The following is a 17,732-nucleotide window of genomic DNA, read 5'->3' as shown; positions in this document are numbered from 1 at the left end:
TAGTTTCTCATAGGACGCGGATCTGTCCAAACCACTTGAGAAGATGGATTCTTGCATGGTCGTGATCTCGCGAATCCATCTTTCTCATAAGGTTAAGATTTAAGGCAGAATCTGAGTTTTCAACAGTCACAGTGTGTGAACAACAGCATGCTGTGTCCACCTGAAGAAGACACCTGGCACATTGAGACGTCATCTGTTTGAATACTGATCAGTGATGATCACTTTCTATCAATCTTTGTTGATGGTTTGTCCTTCTCAGTTCTCGGTTTCAGTTTGGAGTTAGTTCAGCCACGTGCAGCACTTATCATTTTGACTGTTTCGTACTAAACTGAGATGCTTATCATGGAGATAAATGGTGGTGTTTTAAGTTGCTGTGAGAGCTTGCATCTGACTGTTTCCAGTTACCTGTAATGACATCATCACCGGTACAGGTGGGAAAAATCCTAATCTTTAGTGTGATAGCAGCACATCCCCGGCTATGTTTACTAACATATCTTGTATTAAGTGAGAGATGTCAACATCCAAATGCTTCTGTTGCACTACCAATCAACAGTCCAACCAATCTGCGGAAAATGACGTTAAAGATGGATCACCAGGATGAGACCTGAGTCAATTATCAGAGTAAATGATGTGCGTTTTAACTTGCACTGGAGAGGCTCCTTCCTGGGTTGCACTGTTCTGGTTTCACGACACTAAATCAAATTCACCCCATGTATTGTAGGTAGTATTTGACTCAGGTCTGCGATGGGCATGGGCAGTTTGTTTTAGACACACTGGTTCAGGGGGTGACATCAGAAAGGACCTCGCTTAGAACATGCTTTTCAACAAGTGGAAGTAGGTGTAGTACCACAGGAAGTGGAGGACAGTGTTACTGCGATGGGAACAAGAAGCTCCATGCCCCACCTAGCTAGAACAGGACAGATTTGCATCCCAGACTTTTGTATTTTTGTACAAACATGTAAATACAACCTTTTTAACTAACAAAACACACAGACGAACAAAGAAAAACAAATGAAGAAAAGTTGCAAAGATTTTTTTTCTTTTTGTAAAATGTTTTCAAAAAGTTTACATGATTGATTCCAAGCCTTTGTACATTTGGGAGCGGTGCAACACTGAATCTTGTAGTGATTATTGGTTTATTTTGGGGGTGAAATTTTGTGGGGGTCATGACTGTATATCTGGTTCTGTTGGACAGTCTGGCTGGCTGCTTAGTAACTGTGCATAGAAACGGCCAATAAATGTGATAGCGTTGAAAATGGAGAAGGCGTCAGCGTGTTGTTCATGGGTTGGGGTGTGTGTTTGTTTGTGTTGGTATGTCCGCGTTTGTGTTACTTCAAGCAAGAGAAATGAATATTGATCTGTAAATATGGGAGAAGCGACTTGCCAACAGTCTCCAAGAAGAACCAAGGTGAACCGGTTTTAAACATTTTAATTGGTGAACAGTAGTTTAACAAACAGGCATTTCTATGAAACGTTTTGATGTCAAAGTGAGTGTAGTGTGCTACAGAACCATGGATGACAATGCAGGAAGTTGTAAAGCACATCCAACGAGAGGAAGTCAAACGGAAAACCACAACGTTACGCAAAACACTACAATAGAAAAGTCTCTAGAAAAACAAAGACCTACCAAAACCTGAGATTCACAGTAAAGCAAAGCGGTTTCAAGTATATCAAGGTTTCAACAGCGAAGAAAGCCTTGTAGGTGAAAATGCTATTACAAAAAGACTGCTTTTGAATATACAGTAAGTAGTTCATATGAAAATGATGCCTTTTGACACAGTGAAATGATAAATATTCAAAGACAAATGCTTATTTTTATAATTGTTCAGAACACTCTGCCCAGACCAGTAACTAAAATGGTAACGTTCTGGCATTTGTGACAGAACACAGTTTATCAACACACTTTATAATAGTAATACAGAGTTTACATTTAAATCAGTCACTTTATATCAATAAAGTGATCCAGTTCCATTACAGTTTGTTTACAGTATAAAATCCGATGTTAAAAAACACAACCTTTTTGGCTTCATTATGTACAAAAGAGTTTCTTCCCCTGTTGGACAGTAAGTATCTTCTGCTACATAATGGTATCTTTTCCCCAGTACTGATGGGTTGTTTGTTTCTTATTTGTTTATAAATATTCCGTTCAACCTCTCCAATCAGAAGGCAAGATATCATCACATGTCCTAGGGCAAAAGCTCCAATTGGGGAACAAATCACAGAAAAGTCTGTGTCCAATGAAAATACCTCACCCTGAATGAACAGCCAATGAGAGCTGCCATCTGCAATGAGTTCCGGGGATTCCATGGTTATTTGATTTGGAGCCGTTTCACGTTGCACTATGGACTCCACACATTCTGACATGTGACATTCTCCTGGCCAATGACAGTGTCTGTGACACACCAACAGGAAGCTCCAGGATCTGGTAGTGTGGCCTCAGGGCAGCGGGGTGGTAGGGGCTGAGTGTAGGAGAAGACTAAAGCAGGGATAGAGGTGTCGAGAGATCTGCAGGGGTGAGCAGCCCATCGTCATGTGTAAATGTGTGTGTGTGTGTCTGAGTGTGTGCGCGTGTCTAAGTGTGCGTGCGTGGGTCCTCTACTGCTTGGTCTGTTTCAGTTTCTCAATGTGATTACATAGTTTGAGGGCAGGGCCTAATTTAAGGCCCATGTACTTCATGATGACGTCACTCCGCAACAGCATCAGGGCCTTGCCGTCGATCTCCTGCACACACACAGACACACACACACACACACACAGTGTTATATATAAACACTATCATCAAGTGTTGCCATTCTAAGTTTGGAACTACCCCTAGGAACACAGGTACGAAACAGGAAGCAGGAAGTGTGACTCACGTGTTTCCTGAACAGCTCCAGGTGGGGTCCGAGCGTCTGTGGGTCGGCCTCGTGGACAAACCTGATGACGTCATCGACGGACCAGGATGCCGGGCCGTGGCCATCGGCTTCTCTGTCGGTGGTCAGGTGGTCTGGACCAGTAGTAGAACTGGGAGCTGAGGATCATAATCAAAATAATAATACGTTTTATTTGAGGCGCCTTTCTCGGCACTCAAGGACACCGTACAGGGGTACGCGAGATTACTTTATCGTGTGTTATCGTGTGTTATCATGGGAAACACACATGCAAACACACACGCCGTGAGTGACACGGTATATTGTCGCTCTGGATAAGAGCGTCTGCTAAAAATGACTAAATGTAAATGTCTCCCATTTTAATTTTCTGTAGTCACCACACTGTTCCACTAGGTGGCAGTGTTAGGGTAGGATTTGGGATCCATTGCTTAGTGACTGTGGATCCCAAATCTGCATTGTTTGTGTGTGTGTGCGTGTATGTGTGTGTGTCCTACCCTCCACTCTTCTGGCCTGGCGTGTGATCCCCAGCTCAGGGGCGTTGGAACTCAGGCGGCGAAGGGGCGGGGCTTGGCCTGGATAGTGGGAAGAGTCTGACTTTGATAGGCCGTTCTCCCCGTGGGGATGGGGTTCTGGTGGTGGAGATGACGGCACACAGATACATTTGGTCATTATCAGATAGAGGTTTAGATATATTGTTACTATCAGAGAAATCCTAGTTATCAGAGAGACCTGTCGATATTTCCAGAAAGATAAGAGAGATCCAGAGATATTGTCAGTATCAGAAAGATCTGTAGATATCAACAGAGCGATAGAGAGATCCAGATATATTTTAATTGTCAGAGATCTACAGATTAAGTGGACAATTCCTTGTGACGCTTTGGTGATTTCTTCCTGATTTATTTTTCTGTTACCAAAAAGGGACTTTCTGATTCTCATCCTCTGAAGTTTTCTCTCTCCTAGTCTCTCATGCGTCTAAAGCTGCTTTAATCTGGATTAAACAGACAAAACATGAAAATACACATAATTTTATGTTCATGGTCATATATAGCAAATATAGGTCTTTGTGAAACTTCTTATAACTCAATAATCACAATTGTGGCTAAATAGGTGTTTTAGGTGCAATTTGTAGCATAATCAGGCATGACAGACATGAGAATCAAGGCAATACGATAGTTACGATACGTATCCTAATCCTTATGGCTCTGCATTATTTTACCTTGTCTGTGCCCTCGATTATAACCAATTCAGTATAGTTTACCAGTTTAAATATCTTTATCGCTGACAGGATATCCGATTTAGCAGAAAGTCACTTTTTGGCGCAACAACGGACAAATACACAAGGATCAGGGTGTTGAAAAAGGAGAGCACAGTGACGTCTGGTGGTTAGCAGAAGTGATTACTGCCATTTAAACTCTAGGCTGCAGATGAAGCACTGGTAGTCTATGATGGTACGCCTCGATGATTTCACATTTCAAGGCTACGTGTGTTTATTTGGATCTTCTTATATTTATGTTCACACATTAAAGTGTTACGGTAAATGTATATGTAAAAGCATCTGCTAAAGGAATAAATGTAAACGTTATAATACTGTCAATTTGCTACAGTAAAAACTTCTATGAAAATGTTCAACTGTAGCCTAGAGACTTTGTAATAACAAACAAATAACAAAGAGCGTAAAGAGTGGTCTAGAACCAACCATTTTTCCTATTTGAGATAGGTATTTCCTCTGAGTGTGGAATTTGATTGTACCATGCCACAAGGTAAAAGAAAGGCGCATTAGAAGTTCCACTATAAAAAGTACCTTAATGTAGGTTAAGATCAAATTGTTAACACATCTAATTATCGGGGGATGTGTGTAAGTAGTGAATTAGCCTCCAGGTTTAAACCCTCTATGGATATGAATCCCCATTGGATAAAAAGTGTCTGTTAAATAAACACGTTATTAAATGTTCCCCAACTCTTTATTGCTTCTTTCCTCCAGTAGCACCCATTTGATTTTCACCCTCCTGCTAATATCTGTCGGCTGTTCTACTATACTTTTTGTCTGCTCTTCTGCTCCACTCACAATAACGTGTGATTTGCCTTCAAATAACAAGTGCTGCTTTCACTTCAGTCCAGGTTAGAGCCAAAACTTCAAATTCAATAATCAATGACATGGTTATCGTAATTTGACACAAGCTTCCCGAAAAATGGTTCCTCAATTGTGCGTACTACATTTGCGACACAAGTGCCAATGCTAGTGTCATATGCCCCCCCATCACTACTATCGATATCCCAATATTTTCAGACCGAGACACATCAGACACAAGATGCCACCATTATCTGAAAGTTCTATAGATCTCATCTCATCAGGGAGATCTACAGAAATCACCGTTAACAGAGACATCATTGTTATTGGCTAAAGAACCAAACTGTAGCTGCACATGGTTCTGACAGGTCATCGATATCCCTCCCTTAATCTTAACTAACAACCAATAGGAAAGTGTTTCTCATTAGGAAAACAGCCACCCTTAAACAGTCTGTCAATCAAACATAATTAATGCTTCAACAGGAAGCAGGAAGTAGGAGGCAGGATGTGGTCAAACGGAGGTAATCAGGTAGAGTGCTGTGTAAATACGATCATCCCGAGGAGTGTGTTTGTGTGTGTGTGCAGGTTGGTGTTTCAGAGACAGAAAGAGAGCATGTGTGTGTGTGTGTGTGTGTGTGTGTGTGTGTGTGTGTGTGCAGGCTGGTATTCGAGAGACAGTGAATGTGTGTGGGGTGTGAGACGTTATCTTCTGTGGGGTGTCCGTCCGCGTGTGGGCGTTTGGAGAGGGGGGGATGGCACACACACACACACACACACACACAAGCACTCCAGTGCTCACCTGTCCTGTTCCTGTCATAGGTGTGTGTGTGGTTGGAGTAGGGGCTGAAGGGCTGGGAGCTGAAGAGGTTGGAGGTCTTGAGCTGGTGACACAGAGTCTCCAGGAAGCGGAGAACGAAGGAGGCACTGGACGCCCGGGGCAGCTTCACGTACTGGCTGCCTCCCTCCGAACGCACTGACACAGAGGGAATACAGTCACACACACACCTATTACAAAACATCTATGGAAGAGGGAATCCCTCACTGGATGTTTGGGAGCGTTGTCTCTCTGAGGGGTTCGGGTTATCGGCGTGGGTTTGTGGGCGACTGTGAAGCCCTTTGTGACGTCGGGCTGAGTTAATTCGATTTGATCTGATTTGACACCCACCTTCAGAACACACAGGGACAACATGGTCAGACACACACCCTTTGAATTCCCAGGGATTGGGTTAGAGACACTGGCAAACACACAAACGTGACGCCCCCCTCACCCACCCCGAAACTGGGGGGTTCATTAGTGAGGGAGAGGGAGGGGAAGCAGATGGTCCAATGAGGTTACCCCCCCATTCCCAATTCCCTTGTCTCCAACCCCAGCCCCCTTCCCAGGCCCCCCAGGGAGACAACCAATCAGGGCCTCCCAAACCAGGCTATCCCCACATATCACTTCCTATTAGCTTTGCACTGGTGACATCAGCTGCTGCTACAGGCTGTCCACAGAACAGAATAGCCCAGGGGTTCACACACACACACACACACACATTGTGGATATTCCTTCTGCCTTAAACCAATTCCAGCTGCCTGATTGACTCTTGTGTGGCCCATTCCTTGTGGGAGTAGGAATAGAATTATCTAGAATTGGGCATACATATATGAATATCTAAAGAGTATCTGTGTATAGGATGTGTGTGTGTGTGTGTGTGTGTCTGCACAATAATTTACATACAGGCAGCAGAATGACCAACTCATTCACATTTCAAAAACGAACCTATCAGGTTGCACGCCCTTACCTCTGATGACCTCTCCACCGTCTGATTGGCTCTGTAGGAAGCTGTACAGGGTGGAGGGCTGGTGGGCGGAGTCTAGGCAGGCCTGTACAGCCTGCTGGAGGACGGCATTGACAGGGGCAGGACCAAAGTGGTCAGGAAGCTGCTGGACCAACTTCCTGTCCAGGTGAGGGCCACAGTCGCAGTGCTTGTTCACGTAGACACACACTGAGCACACACACACACGCACACACACGCACACACAATAATACAAGTGAATAAAAAGATGGATGAATGGTAACTTTGCTTTAATTGAGGTTCCCCAAAACATTCCACGGTACTGTGTCTTGCACTCAAACTCAATTCCTGCTATTGCTAGTATTCAGTGAAACAGAGATGTGTGAATGTGTGTGTGCACGTCTTTACCTGTGGACCCCAGCCCATGTCCATTGTTCAGGCTGTCTGTGTGCCCCTGGCTCCCGTTGCCCCGTCTGCTTTCAGAGGCAGGGGGGGGCCCTGAGGACGACCCCAGAAAACGTGGCTTCCTCTGCAGAACACACCAAACACACCCCTCAGCTCACCGATCACAGAGCCCTTGGAAAAAAACCTACGCCGAAAACAAACGTATCTCCACACTCACACACTCCACAACCCGCCCCCCAACCTCCTCCCCGCCCTCTCCTCCTCACCTTGCTCCCAGGCTTGGGGCCTCTCTTCTTGTGAGGCCGCGGGGCCAGCGGGGGGCCGGTCCTGGGGGGGGCCTCGACGGCTGGGGCCCCGTTGACGGCGGCGGCGGCGGCCGCCTCGGCGGCGGCCTTCAGCAGGGCGATGGTCTGGATCTTGGGTCGCCGGCCCCTCACCCCCTTCCTGACAGGCAGGGGGGGCAGGGGGTGGGGCAGCCGGTAGGAGGACTGCATGGAGCGCCTGGTGGGGGGCGAGGGGCCGGAGGACACGGGGGCCAATAGGGCGCCTGGGAGGGTGACTGGAAGGATAGGACACAGCCATTCAGAAAAGGTTAGATGTGTGCAGATACAGAGAGACAAGACAGTCCCTTGTATACCAGAAAACCCGGTACTGATGATCAACCAAAATAGATAAATAGATCAAAACCAAATGTCCTAGAAGACAGCAGAGAGGAGACAGGGAAAGAAAAAGGGCTAATGGGAGGAGAGGAGAGAAGGAGGAGAGAGAGGAACGGAGGGAAGAGGAGGCGAGGACGAGGAGAAAAGGCAGGATTCTGTCGCTGTGTCACTTCGTTCACAGAAAGGGTATGGTTTCACTCCGTCATCAGTGATTGGCAGGTCTTTTGTCCCCTCCCCTCCCCCATGCAGCCCAGAGGTCAGGGGTCGTTTCCCTGGGAGACCAGGCAGGTAAGCCCTCCCCGCTATGAAGGTGCACAGACCACCTGGATTACACATCTCTCTCCTCTCTGCTCCTTTCTTCCCCTGGTTTCTTTCTTCAACTCATTTCCTTTCTCTTCCTCCTCCTCGACCCTCTCATTCCTCCCATCCCATCCCATCCCTTCCTCTCCTCTCTCCTCTTCTACTTTGATCCCAAGTCTCACATCACAATAGCCAAGTCAGAAGTTGCCATCAGTGTAAGGCAGAGTTTCTGGGTACATGTCCGGCCTGCCTTCTCCAGAATTTACATCTTATCAATCAGCCAGTCAAACACCCTCCACCCATCCACTCCATCTCCACCCATACCTCTCCCTCCCTCCATCAATAGAGGAGACCCCCCAGAGGGATAAGGCAGAGAGAGTGGTATTGTGGGATATACATCTCCAGCATTCAATCTGTCTGCATAATGAACTGATGTGTATCTTGTGTCTGTGCGTGGGGTTGGCGGGGCATTTGTCATTTTTAATCCAAGTCCCTCCTTGCCTTGAATGGAGATACTGCAGTTAACGCGTTTCCCAACTGTCCAATAATCCAATTCCAATCCAGTGTGTGTGTACTTGGCTTTCTCCCATGGCCAGATTCCTAGAAGCTCTGACTGGATGAGCTCTCTAAACTGACCAATCCCAGGAGGGTTTATGGTATAGTCAGCAGGTACAGAGGTCTTCAACAGCAGCCAGTAGTGATGAGGAAGGATATGTCACTTGGTGCTAAACTACCAAACGCCCACCAGATCATGGCATCAACTAGGGCCCTTATTTTACCAAGACCTTGACAGAACCTCTCTCCGTCGGCGCTGGTGTGTCTCTCTGTCTCCTATTGTAGGGGCGTCTTTCAGACTACACTGCAGTGTGGGGCAGGGGCATGTGGACCTCATCACAACTCTGTGATTCTACTGTGACCCAGTGACCTGAGTGGGCCGCTGCCGGGGGCTTGTGTGTGTGTGTGTGTGTGTGTGTGTGTAGGCGGGGGTGGGTGCTGTGTGAAGTGTGTCTGCTGGCGGGCTGTGGAGTGGGTGAAGGATTTGGGGTTCACCTCTAGCCTAATCACCCCTCCCCCTCCTTGAATATTTGACGGGGGGCGGGATGGGGGGGGGGGGGGTCTGGGCAGTGTTCGCTCAGGAGAAGGAATGACAGACGGAAAGAAAGAAAGGGGGAACATGAAGAAAGAGAGAGAGTCTGGAAAGAAACATAGAAGAAGACCAGTCAGAACACCTTCATAACCTAGAATGTCATCCACCTTCAGCACAGACACAGACCAGACTAGCTGCTCTATAATACTACTAAGATTACTCACTCAGACCAGACTAGCTGCTCTATAATACTACTAAGATTACTCACTCAGACCAGACTAGCTGCTCTATAGTACTACTAAGATTACTCACTCAGACCAGACAAACTGCTCTATAATACTACTAAGATTACTCACTCAGACCAGAATAGCTGCTCTATAATACTACTAAGATTACTCACTCAGACCAGACTGGCTGCTCTATAATACTACTAAGATTACTCACTCAGACCAGACTAGCTGCTCTATAATACTACTAAGATTACTCACTTAGACCAGACTAGCTGCTCAATAATACTACTAATTTCACTCACTCCAACCAGACTAGCTGCTCTATAATACTACTAAGAATACTCACACAGATAATTAGAGTTAAGTGTCTGACTGAAAAGGAGGGAACAATCATACAACTAAAACACAACTTCTATACAACCTCAAATTATACACACCATTTCCAACATGCAGTCTGTTGCACAAAGATCACCTCATTCCCTCTCAGACGTGTTCACTATAACAGTGTTTTTGTAAGAGGTATACATGCACATGGACACACACACACAAGCACTTTCTCACACATCAAGGTCACAAACACGCACAAAAATACACTCTCACACACACACACACACACACACACACTCTCGCACATAGGTCACACAGAGGTTTCTCTCAGAGTGGAAAGTGACTTCCTGCTAATGTTTTTTTTTTAAATAGCATGTTAAAAGAGAAAGTTAGAGGGTGAGGGGAAGAGAGAATGGAGACGAGGAGGGAGCGATAGTGAATAGATGGACGAGGGCAGAGAGAGAAGCAAAGGAGAAGAGATCAAAGGAAAACTGAAAAAGGAGGACTAGAAGTCGGTTAAACGCTGCACATTCTTCAAGAGGAAATGACACAGACAGAGAGAGAGGCAGACAAGACTTACCAGGCCAGCACACGGGTCAGGGCTACCTCTCTGGCACAGCAGCAGTGTTACAATCCCCAGTAGTAGCGGCAGTAACAAGCAGTAGCAGAAGTATCTAACCCTTCAGTAACCCCGCTAGCAGTTCCTCTCTGGGCCCCAGCTGGCTGCTGCTAGCAGTTAGCCCCAGCAAGGAGGGAAGAGAACCTCTAGAACACTGCTCTGTCTATCTCTCTCTCTCTCTCCACCTCTTTCTCTCTCTCTGCTTTCCCTCAAATGCTCTCGCTCTCTTTCTCTCTTCCTCCAATGCTCCCTCTTTTTCTCTCTCTCTCTCTCTCTCTCCCACCAATTCTGTCTCTGCCTCTCTCTCTCCCCGGCACTCGTCCACAACAAAGAGCACGCTGCAGCTAGCAGAGCAGAGGCAGCACTCCCTGGGTGAACGAGCCCCGGGCTGATTAGCATAGGGGGGGGAGGGGGCAGCAGTGAGGGGGGGGGGGCAGAGGGGGGAGGGGCCCCTTATCCCTTCAGCGTGTTATCAGTGGCCCATATTGACTCTCTCCGGCAGTCTACTGCGTGATGTGTGTGTGTGTGTGTGTGTGTCTGTGCATGTTTGTGTGGTCAGAGATTTTGTGCTTGGCGGGGGGGGGGGGGGGGGGGGGGGGGGGGGGGGGGGGGGAGGGGGGAGGTTAGATAGCAGAGGGGGTGCGTGAGGATTTGAAAGGCAGGGGGTTTGGCGGGGAGGTAGGGGGTGGGGGTTAAAATGGATCAGACTGACTGAGGCGAGGGGTGGGGGGGCATGCATTAGCCCCACCCCCACCCCCCAGTGTAACCCTAGCCTATTGAGACCAGGACACAGACTAGAGTGTGGGATCCACACACAGAGGACAGACAAGAGTTCTCAGCCCTGCTAAACCACCCCACAGGAATCCCCACTTGAACGCCCCCCCCCCACCTCAGACACATACATTACAGAGGTGATGGGTCTATTATCACCTTTAAAAGCCTCCTCTAGCCCTGGAGACACACACACACAGACCCAACAATAAACCCTCATAACAGTCAACTCGTGATGTCCTCATCTAAACACAAGGGTGCACACACACACACCAAAGTATATCTCACAAACACACACATATACAAGACCCAAGGCCACCAACTCAAAACAAGACACAAAAAAACAAACACTGCTGATGCTACACACACACACATAGAAACTGGAGATAGCCTGTCCCTGACTGTTCTTGGGTCTATCCAGGCCCACAGCCCAAGCTAGAATTCAGCTGATCCCACATCTGTAGAACTTTCTACTGTCGCCATAGCGATGAACACAGGAAGTGAGTTGTAAATCCCCCCCCCCCCCCCCCGGTGGAGGAGGGCCTGATAGAGACCATGTACAGAAATTTAATCGACACCATCCATCAAGTGCACAGCAAACACAAATAACCCTGTTTTTACACACACACACACACACACACATTCGTAACCACATTTATTCACACACACAAGTCAATATAAACAGACCAACGCACTACACCAATACACTCATACAGCTACACATACACATGCATGTCCATACAAAAACAGAGTAGAGAACTCACACGCACACACACACAGTGTGCTTCCACAGATCTGAGGACAAGCTCTGGCGCGCTCTGCTGGTAAAGGGTGGCGACGACACTTACAGAAGTTTCCTGGTGGCTGGATGCTGTGTTTGGTGAGGCAGCACCACCCCACAGGGAAGATGTCTCTGCTGTCGTAGCTGCACCAGTAGTCGAAGGCCCCGCGCCAGCCGTCGAACATGACAAAGATCTCATCCCCTCGCACCTCGCCCACGGTGGCGGGGCAGATGAGGTACGGGTTCTTTCTGTCCACCGCCTCCAACTTCATACCGGGCTGGAAGTGGTTCTGGGACGGCCTGGAGGGCTCCTGGGTAAGGGAACACACACACACACAGAAAAAAACATGCAACCGTGCAAACAAACACACACATACAGGAAGATGCACTCCCCCCCCCACACACACATGTATAGGTGAGAATGGAGTCCGTTTTGTGACTTTGTAGAAAGTAGTGGGCTGTGCGTGTGTGTGTTTGTGTGGGGGGGGGGGGGGGGGGTTAGTGAAGGGCAAAGAGAGGGGATGACCTTCTTGAATGCTGCAGTAGGAGCCATCTCTGCTCCACTCAATGTCCTCAGGAGAAACATGGGCCAGGAAGAGGCATTCATCCTGAAGCCTAGCCATATATACACACACACCACACACACACACACACACACACAAAAACACACACACACAAGGGAACAATACCAAATCAGCCCGTTCAAGACATGAGCAACACGGACACTGAATCATTATCATATCACAACAATACAAATGATCAGTACCAAAAATATGATTAATGATCAAAACAGAAACGATATGGAGCACCTTGTCCACGATATTATATATATATACAGCTCTGGGGAAAAAAATCATTTTTACCCTTCTATTCTTCACTCAAAATTGGCTTTCTCAACCTTTTTTAACATGAAAGAAAAAGGTGCAGTGGTCTCATTTTTTTTTTCTCCAGAGCTGTATATGTTTCTGTTAAAATCTATGGAAGGTACTCCTGAACCAATCAGAGTGCAGCGTTCTACCCAGTGGCGGCTGGAGCATGTCTCCCCTTCTCTCGCAGCTGCCGATTGGCTGGATGTCAGACGAGTCCACCAATCGCCAAAAGTCATTGGTGTTGTCGCTGCCGTCCAGGCGGAGACGCAGGCGCGTTCCCATCATGCCCATCACCGTGGCGATGGAGACCGAAGTGGAGTTGCGGGGGTCGCGAGCCTCTAGCTTCATCCCCACCTTGAAGTCGTTGGTGGGCGGGACCCTGGACTGCAGACAAGACTGGGTTAGCGTCACAATCGCTTCCTCCCTCACTGGTCAGCCGTGGGCCTCGATCTCGGCTCCTCGGACTCACACCTGTACCTGACCGCCTTTCATAAACACCCGCTTAAGCCAGCCACCACCAAAAAGCTCCCAATTCCAATGTGAGGATGGATTTGAACAGAGAGCAAAAGAGAGAGACGGGCATATAGATCGAGAGAGAGAGAGTGAGTGAGAGAGAAAGTGAGAGAGGAAGAGAAATAGTGGGAGCAAGACCGAGAGAGACGGTGAGACAGAGTGAGAGAGGAAGTGAGAGACGAGAAAGAGACAGAGAGTGAGAAACATTGAGAGACCGAGAGAGTGAGAGAGTGAGTGAATGAGAGACAGAGATATAGAGTAAGAGATAAGAGAAACAGAGAGAGAGAGAGAGAGAGAGAGAGATACTTTTTGACTTTTAAAGATACCTTTATTGGGCAGTTAGAACTGCCAGCTAACCAAGCAGTTTCAGAGAGAGAGAGAGAGAGAGAGAGAGAGAGAGAGAGAGAGAGAGAGCGAGAGAGAGAGCGAGAGAGAGAGAGAAAGAGAGAGAGAGAGAAAGAGAGAGACCGCATGAGAGAGAAAGCATACCTGTCTGAAGCAGCAGGGAGACGCGGCGATGGAGGAGGTCTCTCTCAGGTAGTCTTCCCAGCTGAAGGGTTCTGGGTAGAACAACAAGCTAGTTAGAAGGACCCAAGGTCCTTGGTCACATCAACAGAGCGCTCTAGGGTTCTCCAGCCGACACACGTCTATGAGGAGACCGGGGTCTAGAAGTGAAGGCATCACCAACCAGAGGTGGACTTCTCCCCAGGAGAACCAGCCATGGTGGTGCTTCTGCCTGGCCTGTCTGTCCTCTCGTCTCTCTGGTCTGGAAGACACATGCAACATCGCTATTGTCGTTGATGTTGTTATGGTTCTCATCGTTGCTCTTGTCGTGCGACTCCAGTGACTGTCCTTAGCAACCATGAAAAACCATTGATCCGTCTGTCAATCAACCGATCAACCAATCAATGGCGTACCTCTCAGAGGAGTCCTGCCCATGGCGTCAGGTACCTGTGACCCCAGACTGGAGACAGGTCACCCAGGTGACCTGCGATGACCCCCAGGTGACGAGGATCAGGTGACTGGCAACCCCCTAGACCTGCAGCACAGAACGCCTACAACACGCGCGCACACACACATACACACAAACACAGAGAAGTACACCTTCAACGTATCTGACTACACAGACGCTAGTAACACACGCTTTGTACATATGGGGATGCAAAATAACAACACACACATTCTCAACTGCTGCCACCACAGAAGAAGACAGGGGAGGTCTGGAGGATGAGAAGGAGGAAGTGTTGAATCGGGCCGAGCCTTAGTCGAGGGCTGGCTTCACTCTGGCTGAGGTGTGGAGGAAGCCTGATCCAGGTTGTATATCCACAGGGTGAGAGGGCTGGATGGGAGATATTTGGCTTCAGATGGTCTTCGTTGGTCTGCTCCGGTAGGAGGCTCTATGGCTAGCTACAAGGTCTCTTCCCACCCCAACAGCTCTCTTTTCCTCTCTCTGTCTTACACTGTAACTGCCCTCGGGGATCAAAGCAGAGGTGCTCTCTTCTCTTTCTGTCTTCCTCTCTTCATCTCTCTCTCTCTCTCTCTCTCTCTCTCTCTCTCTCTCTCTCTCTCTCTCGCTATTAGCCCTTTTCTTTCTTAGCGTGTACCGTTTCTCCCTCTGGCTCTGTCCTTCTCTCTCTTTCCCTCTCTGTATCTTGGTCTCTCGTTGGCTCTCTCTCTCTCTCGATCTCGCTCTGTCTCTCTTTAGCTCTGTCTCTCTTTAGCTCTAGATTTCTCCAGCGCTCTCCCTCCTATTCCCTTTCCCAATCCCTGCCTCCGTGCTCCTGACAACGGTGACGTCTCCTCCCTCTCCTTCTGTCTTTCTCTCTTCCTATACTCTTTCTGAGCGGGTCTCTGCTCTTCCCCTCCTGTCCCCCTCCCCCTTCCCCTCCCCAGCCGAGGGTCTTATTGAGACAGTAACCATAAAGATTCCAGAGCGGGCCTGTTTGAAGCAGACAACTCCTCCGAGACATGAAAAGGATTCCACACACTCCCATTATCAGACCTCGTCTGCATTCTCATTGGTCGCCCTCCCTTCCAGGAGGGGGGCAGGCCACGCCCCCGTGATAGGGCGTCCTTAAGAGAGGCCGGAACCAAACCAAGCTAACCTTAACCACTGAGCCACTACAGAACTTTACAGGCCTGGGGGGGAACTGAGTCTGTAACAGTCTCTAAATAACACTAACACCGAATCTGAGAGACTGACACACTAACACGAACAACAACAGAGAGTGGACACAGTCAAATCAGATATGTGATCAGTAGCTGTAGGGGGAGGGGAGGAGGTTTACGACTAGTGGAAGGTGTCGTTAGCTGGATTACTCTTCCTGACCACAGATGGACCACAGAAAATTCAACTGGAGTTGAAGGAGCATTTCAGCTACAACACTACTGGCATGCATAGCTCATGTCCAAACCCTTACAGCTCTCCCTCTCCCACCCCATTTATACTGAGGAGTGAGTTAAACAAATTCAAGTCTCAAATCTACAAATAATTTTGGTTCAGCATCCCTCTTTAGGTCTAGTCCCACATAGATCTAGCTACAGCACATATGTCTCTCCTGTACTATTTGGATTTAGCCTCTGTATTTTAGTATCGTCCTAAAGTCTCAGAATCTAATCTCAGAATGTAGATCTCGTCTAGGGTAGGTAATGGCTAGGTCTACACAGTATCTAGATAATAGCACTATTTGGGTCTAGCAACAGTATCTCATGAGGAATCAGGTTTAGTTACCTAAAAAAACACAATACACTGCAAGTCAATTCCAAAAAAACAATCGATCGAGCACAATCGAGTAGGCAATTAGGCCTAATAAGTGCTATAAACACTGTATTAAGTACTCAATAACACAACGCCAACACACACAAGCCACGCCAAGCCACAACTTAGACGCGCCGATGGAGAAATTGTTACACATATCCCAACAAGCTACGAGCTGCTCAATCGTCCAGATAAGGCCGCTAAGTAATGTCAAAGGTGGAGAAGCCCTAGGGGGCGTGTCCCCGCCTCGGCGGTGATCACCTCCACGGTGGGCGTTAACTGAGTATCATGCTGCGAGATGTCCAACACCGACTGTTGTTATTACTGAAACAAAACAACACTGTAATAACAGTATAAGGAGTTGCACAACACCATACCGTATTCACCCGATGACCAAAAAAACCCACAACCTTTAATAACCGACGTGTTAGTCTGAAGATTAGGTTTTATGAATATGGTGACTCTTAACGCAACTAACACCGCGTGCTGAAGTGTGTGGTTAAGTGACGCATTTTGTTGATAAGCGTTCTGTTCACGTGAAATATGTTGTCTGAAGGCTATGCGAGTCGGCCTTACGCTTCCTTGTTGTAGTTTTTTTTACTGTATAAAGTAGAACGTTAAATGTACAGGTCCACCGACACGCAGCAAATCTAAACGAATAGCCAACGGTTGCTAGATTGTGGCGCTGGAAAATACGCACTGAATTGACAACAACACACACTTGGGTTTTCCTTTTCGTCACTAATTCTTGGACCTTCCGTTGACACAATACACGCTACTGCACAGCGCAGAGTGCGCTTCACATGGCTGAAAACGTCAAAGGAATGAAGCACCTCGATTCTCACCGTTTGGAGAAGGTATTCCAATGCGATCCTTCAGTTTCCATCAGATGTGGGTCGCCATATTCAGAGCACAGCATGTCTTCGCGCATGTCCAACAGGGAACTGCAATTCACGTTGTAAACTGGAGCTTTTGCTGTAGCATTAAATAATCATAATTACGTCTCGAATGTGGCTTTTCTTTACACGGAAATTAACGAAATGACACAAGGAAACGAAAAAATAGCTTGAAGGTGTTTTCAGTTTAGTCTTTTACGGCACCGAATGACACTATATGACACTGTGTGTGTGTGTGTGTGTGTGTGTGTGTGTGTGTGTGTGTGTGTGTGTGTGTGTGTGTGTGTGAGAGAGAGAGAGAGAGAGAGAGAGAGAGAGAGAGAGAGAGAGAGAGAGAGAGAGAGAGAGAGAGAGAGAGAGAGAGAGAGAGAGAGAGAGAGAGAGAGAGAGAGAGAGAGAGAGAGAGAGAGAGAGAGAGAGAGAGAGAGAGAAGCCTAACCATCCGAGGTGACAACCAGACAGGTCAATACAGCAGAGATAGAGAGGGAATCCGTCTTTGCCCGCTGTACTGCATTGTTCTAGAAAAAAGCCAGCTTTTACAGGTATGCTCGGGGAGTGTGACGTCTCAGACACAACTCTCTGGAACGCTCAGGATGCGATCCCGCCCCCTGGTCCACATGCCCGGTTCTGCTGTGCTGCTATAGGCTGGAGGGTAGGAGGTGTATGTTATGTGGTATTTCCTCTTGTTCTATTGGTTGAGAGTGCCGCCACTCACAGGAATGCTGGTGCTGCTGGCTGGAACGGTAACGGTACGGTACCAGGATCGAGCTGCCAGCTGAATGCTGAACGCGGTTTTGGATG

General features: G+C 47.7%; 1 protein-coding gene across 2 annotated transcripts; it reads right to left on the bottom strand.

The window, feature by feature from the left end:
• Positions 1-1,411: 1,411 nt before the first annotated feature.
• scml2 (Scm polycomb group protein like 2) lies at positions 1,412-16,943 on the bottom strand. Of its 2 annotated transcripts, none has more exons than XM_067260223.1 (14): positions 16,881-16,943; positions 14,195-14,332; positions 13,966-14,043; positions 13,767-13,837; positions 12,914-13,148; positions 12,422-12,510; positions 11,963-12,206; positions 7,388-7,680; positions 7,125-7,245; positions 6,723-6,926; positions 5,738-5,911; positions 3,365-3,499; positions 2,856-3,010; positions 1,412-2,721 (listed from the first exon to the last, which is right to left on the bottom strand). In XM_067260223.1, the coding sequence occupies exons 2-14, from the start codon at positions 14,214-14,216 to the stop codon at positions 2,596-2,598; spliced, it is 1,947 nt and encodes a 648-aa protein (XP_067116324.1). In that variant the 5' UTR covers positions 14,217-14,332; positions 16,881-16,943; the 3' UTR covers positions 1,412-2,595. The 2 variants fall into 2 exon arrangements, with proteins under 2 accessions (XP_067116324.1, XP_067116325.1); XM_067260224.1 differs by lacking the exon at positions 16,881-16,943 and adding an exon at positions 14,458-14,833.
• Positions 16,944-17,732: the final 789 nt, after the last annotated feature.

The sequence above is a fragment of the Osmerus mordax genome, chromosome 22 (assembly GCF_038355195.1).
Source record: "Osmerus mordax isolate fOsmMor3 chromosome 22, fOsmMor3.pri, whole genome shotgun sequence".
Lineage (NCBI taxonomy): Eukaryota > Metazoa > Chordata > Actinopteri > Osmeriformes > Osmeridae > Osmerus > Osmerus mordax.
This window is presented reverse-complemented; position numbering and strand designations above follow the sequence as displayed.

Excerpts from the sequence above, each read along its gene's own strand:
- scml2 (XM_067260223.1), bottom strand. The coding sequence starts at position 14,216 with ATGGGCAGGACTCCTCTGAGAG. Across the intron at positions 14,044-14,194 it reads GGGCAGGACTCCTCTGAGAG|ACCAGAGAGACGAGAGGACA; the intron begins GTACGCCATTGA and ends TGTGTCTTCCAG. Across the intron at positions 3,011-3,364 it reads CCAGGCCAGAAGAGTGGAGG|CTCCCAGTTCTACTACTGGT; the intron begins GTAGGACACACA and ends TATGATCCTCAG.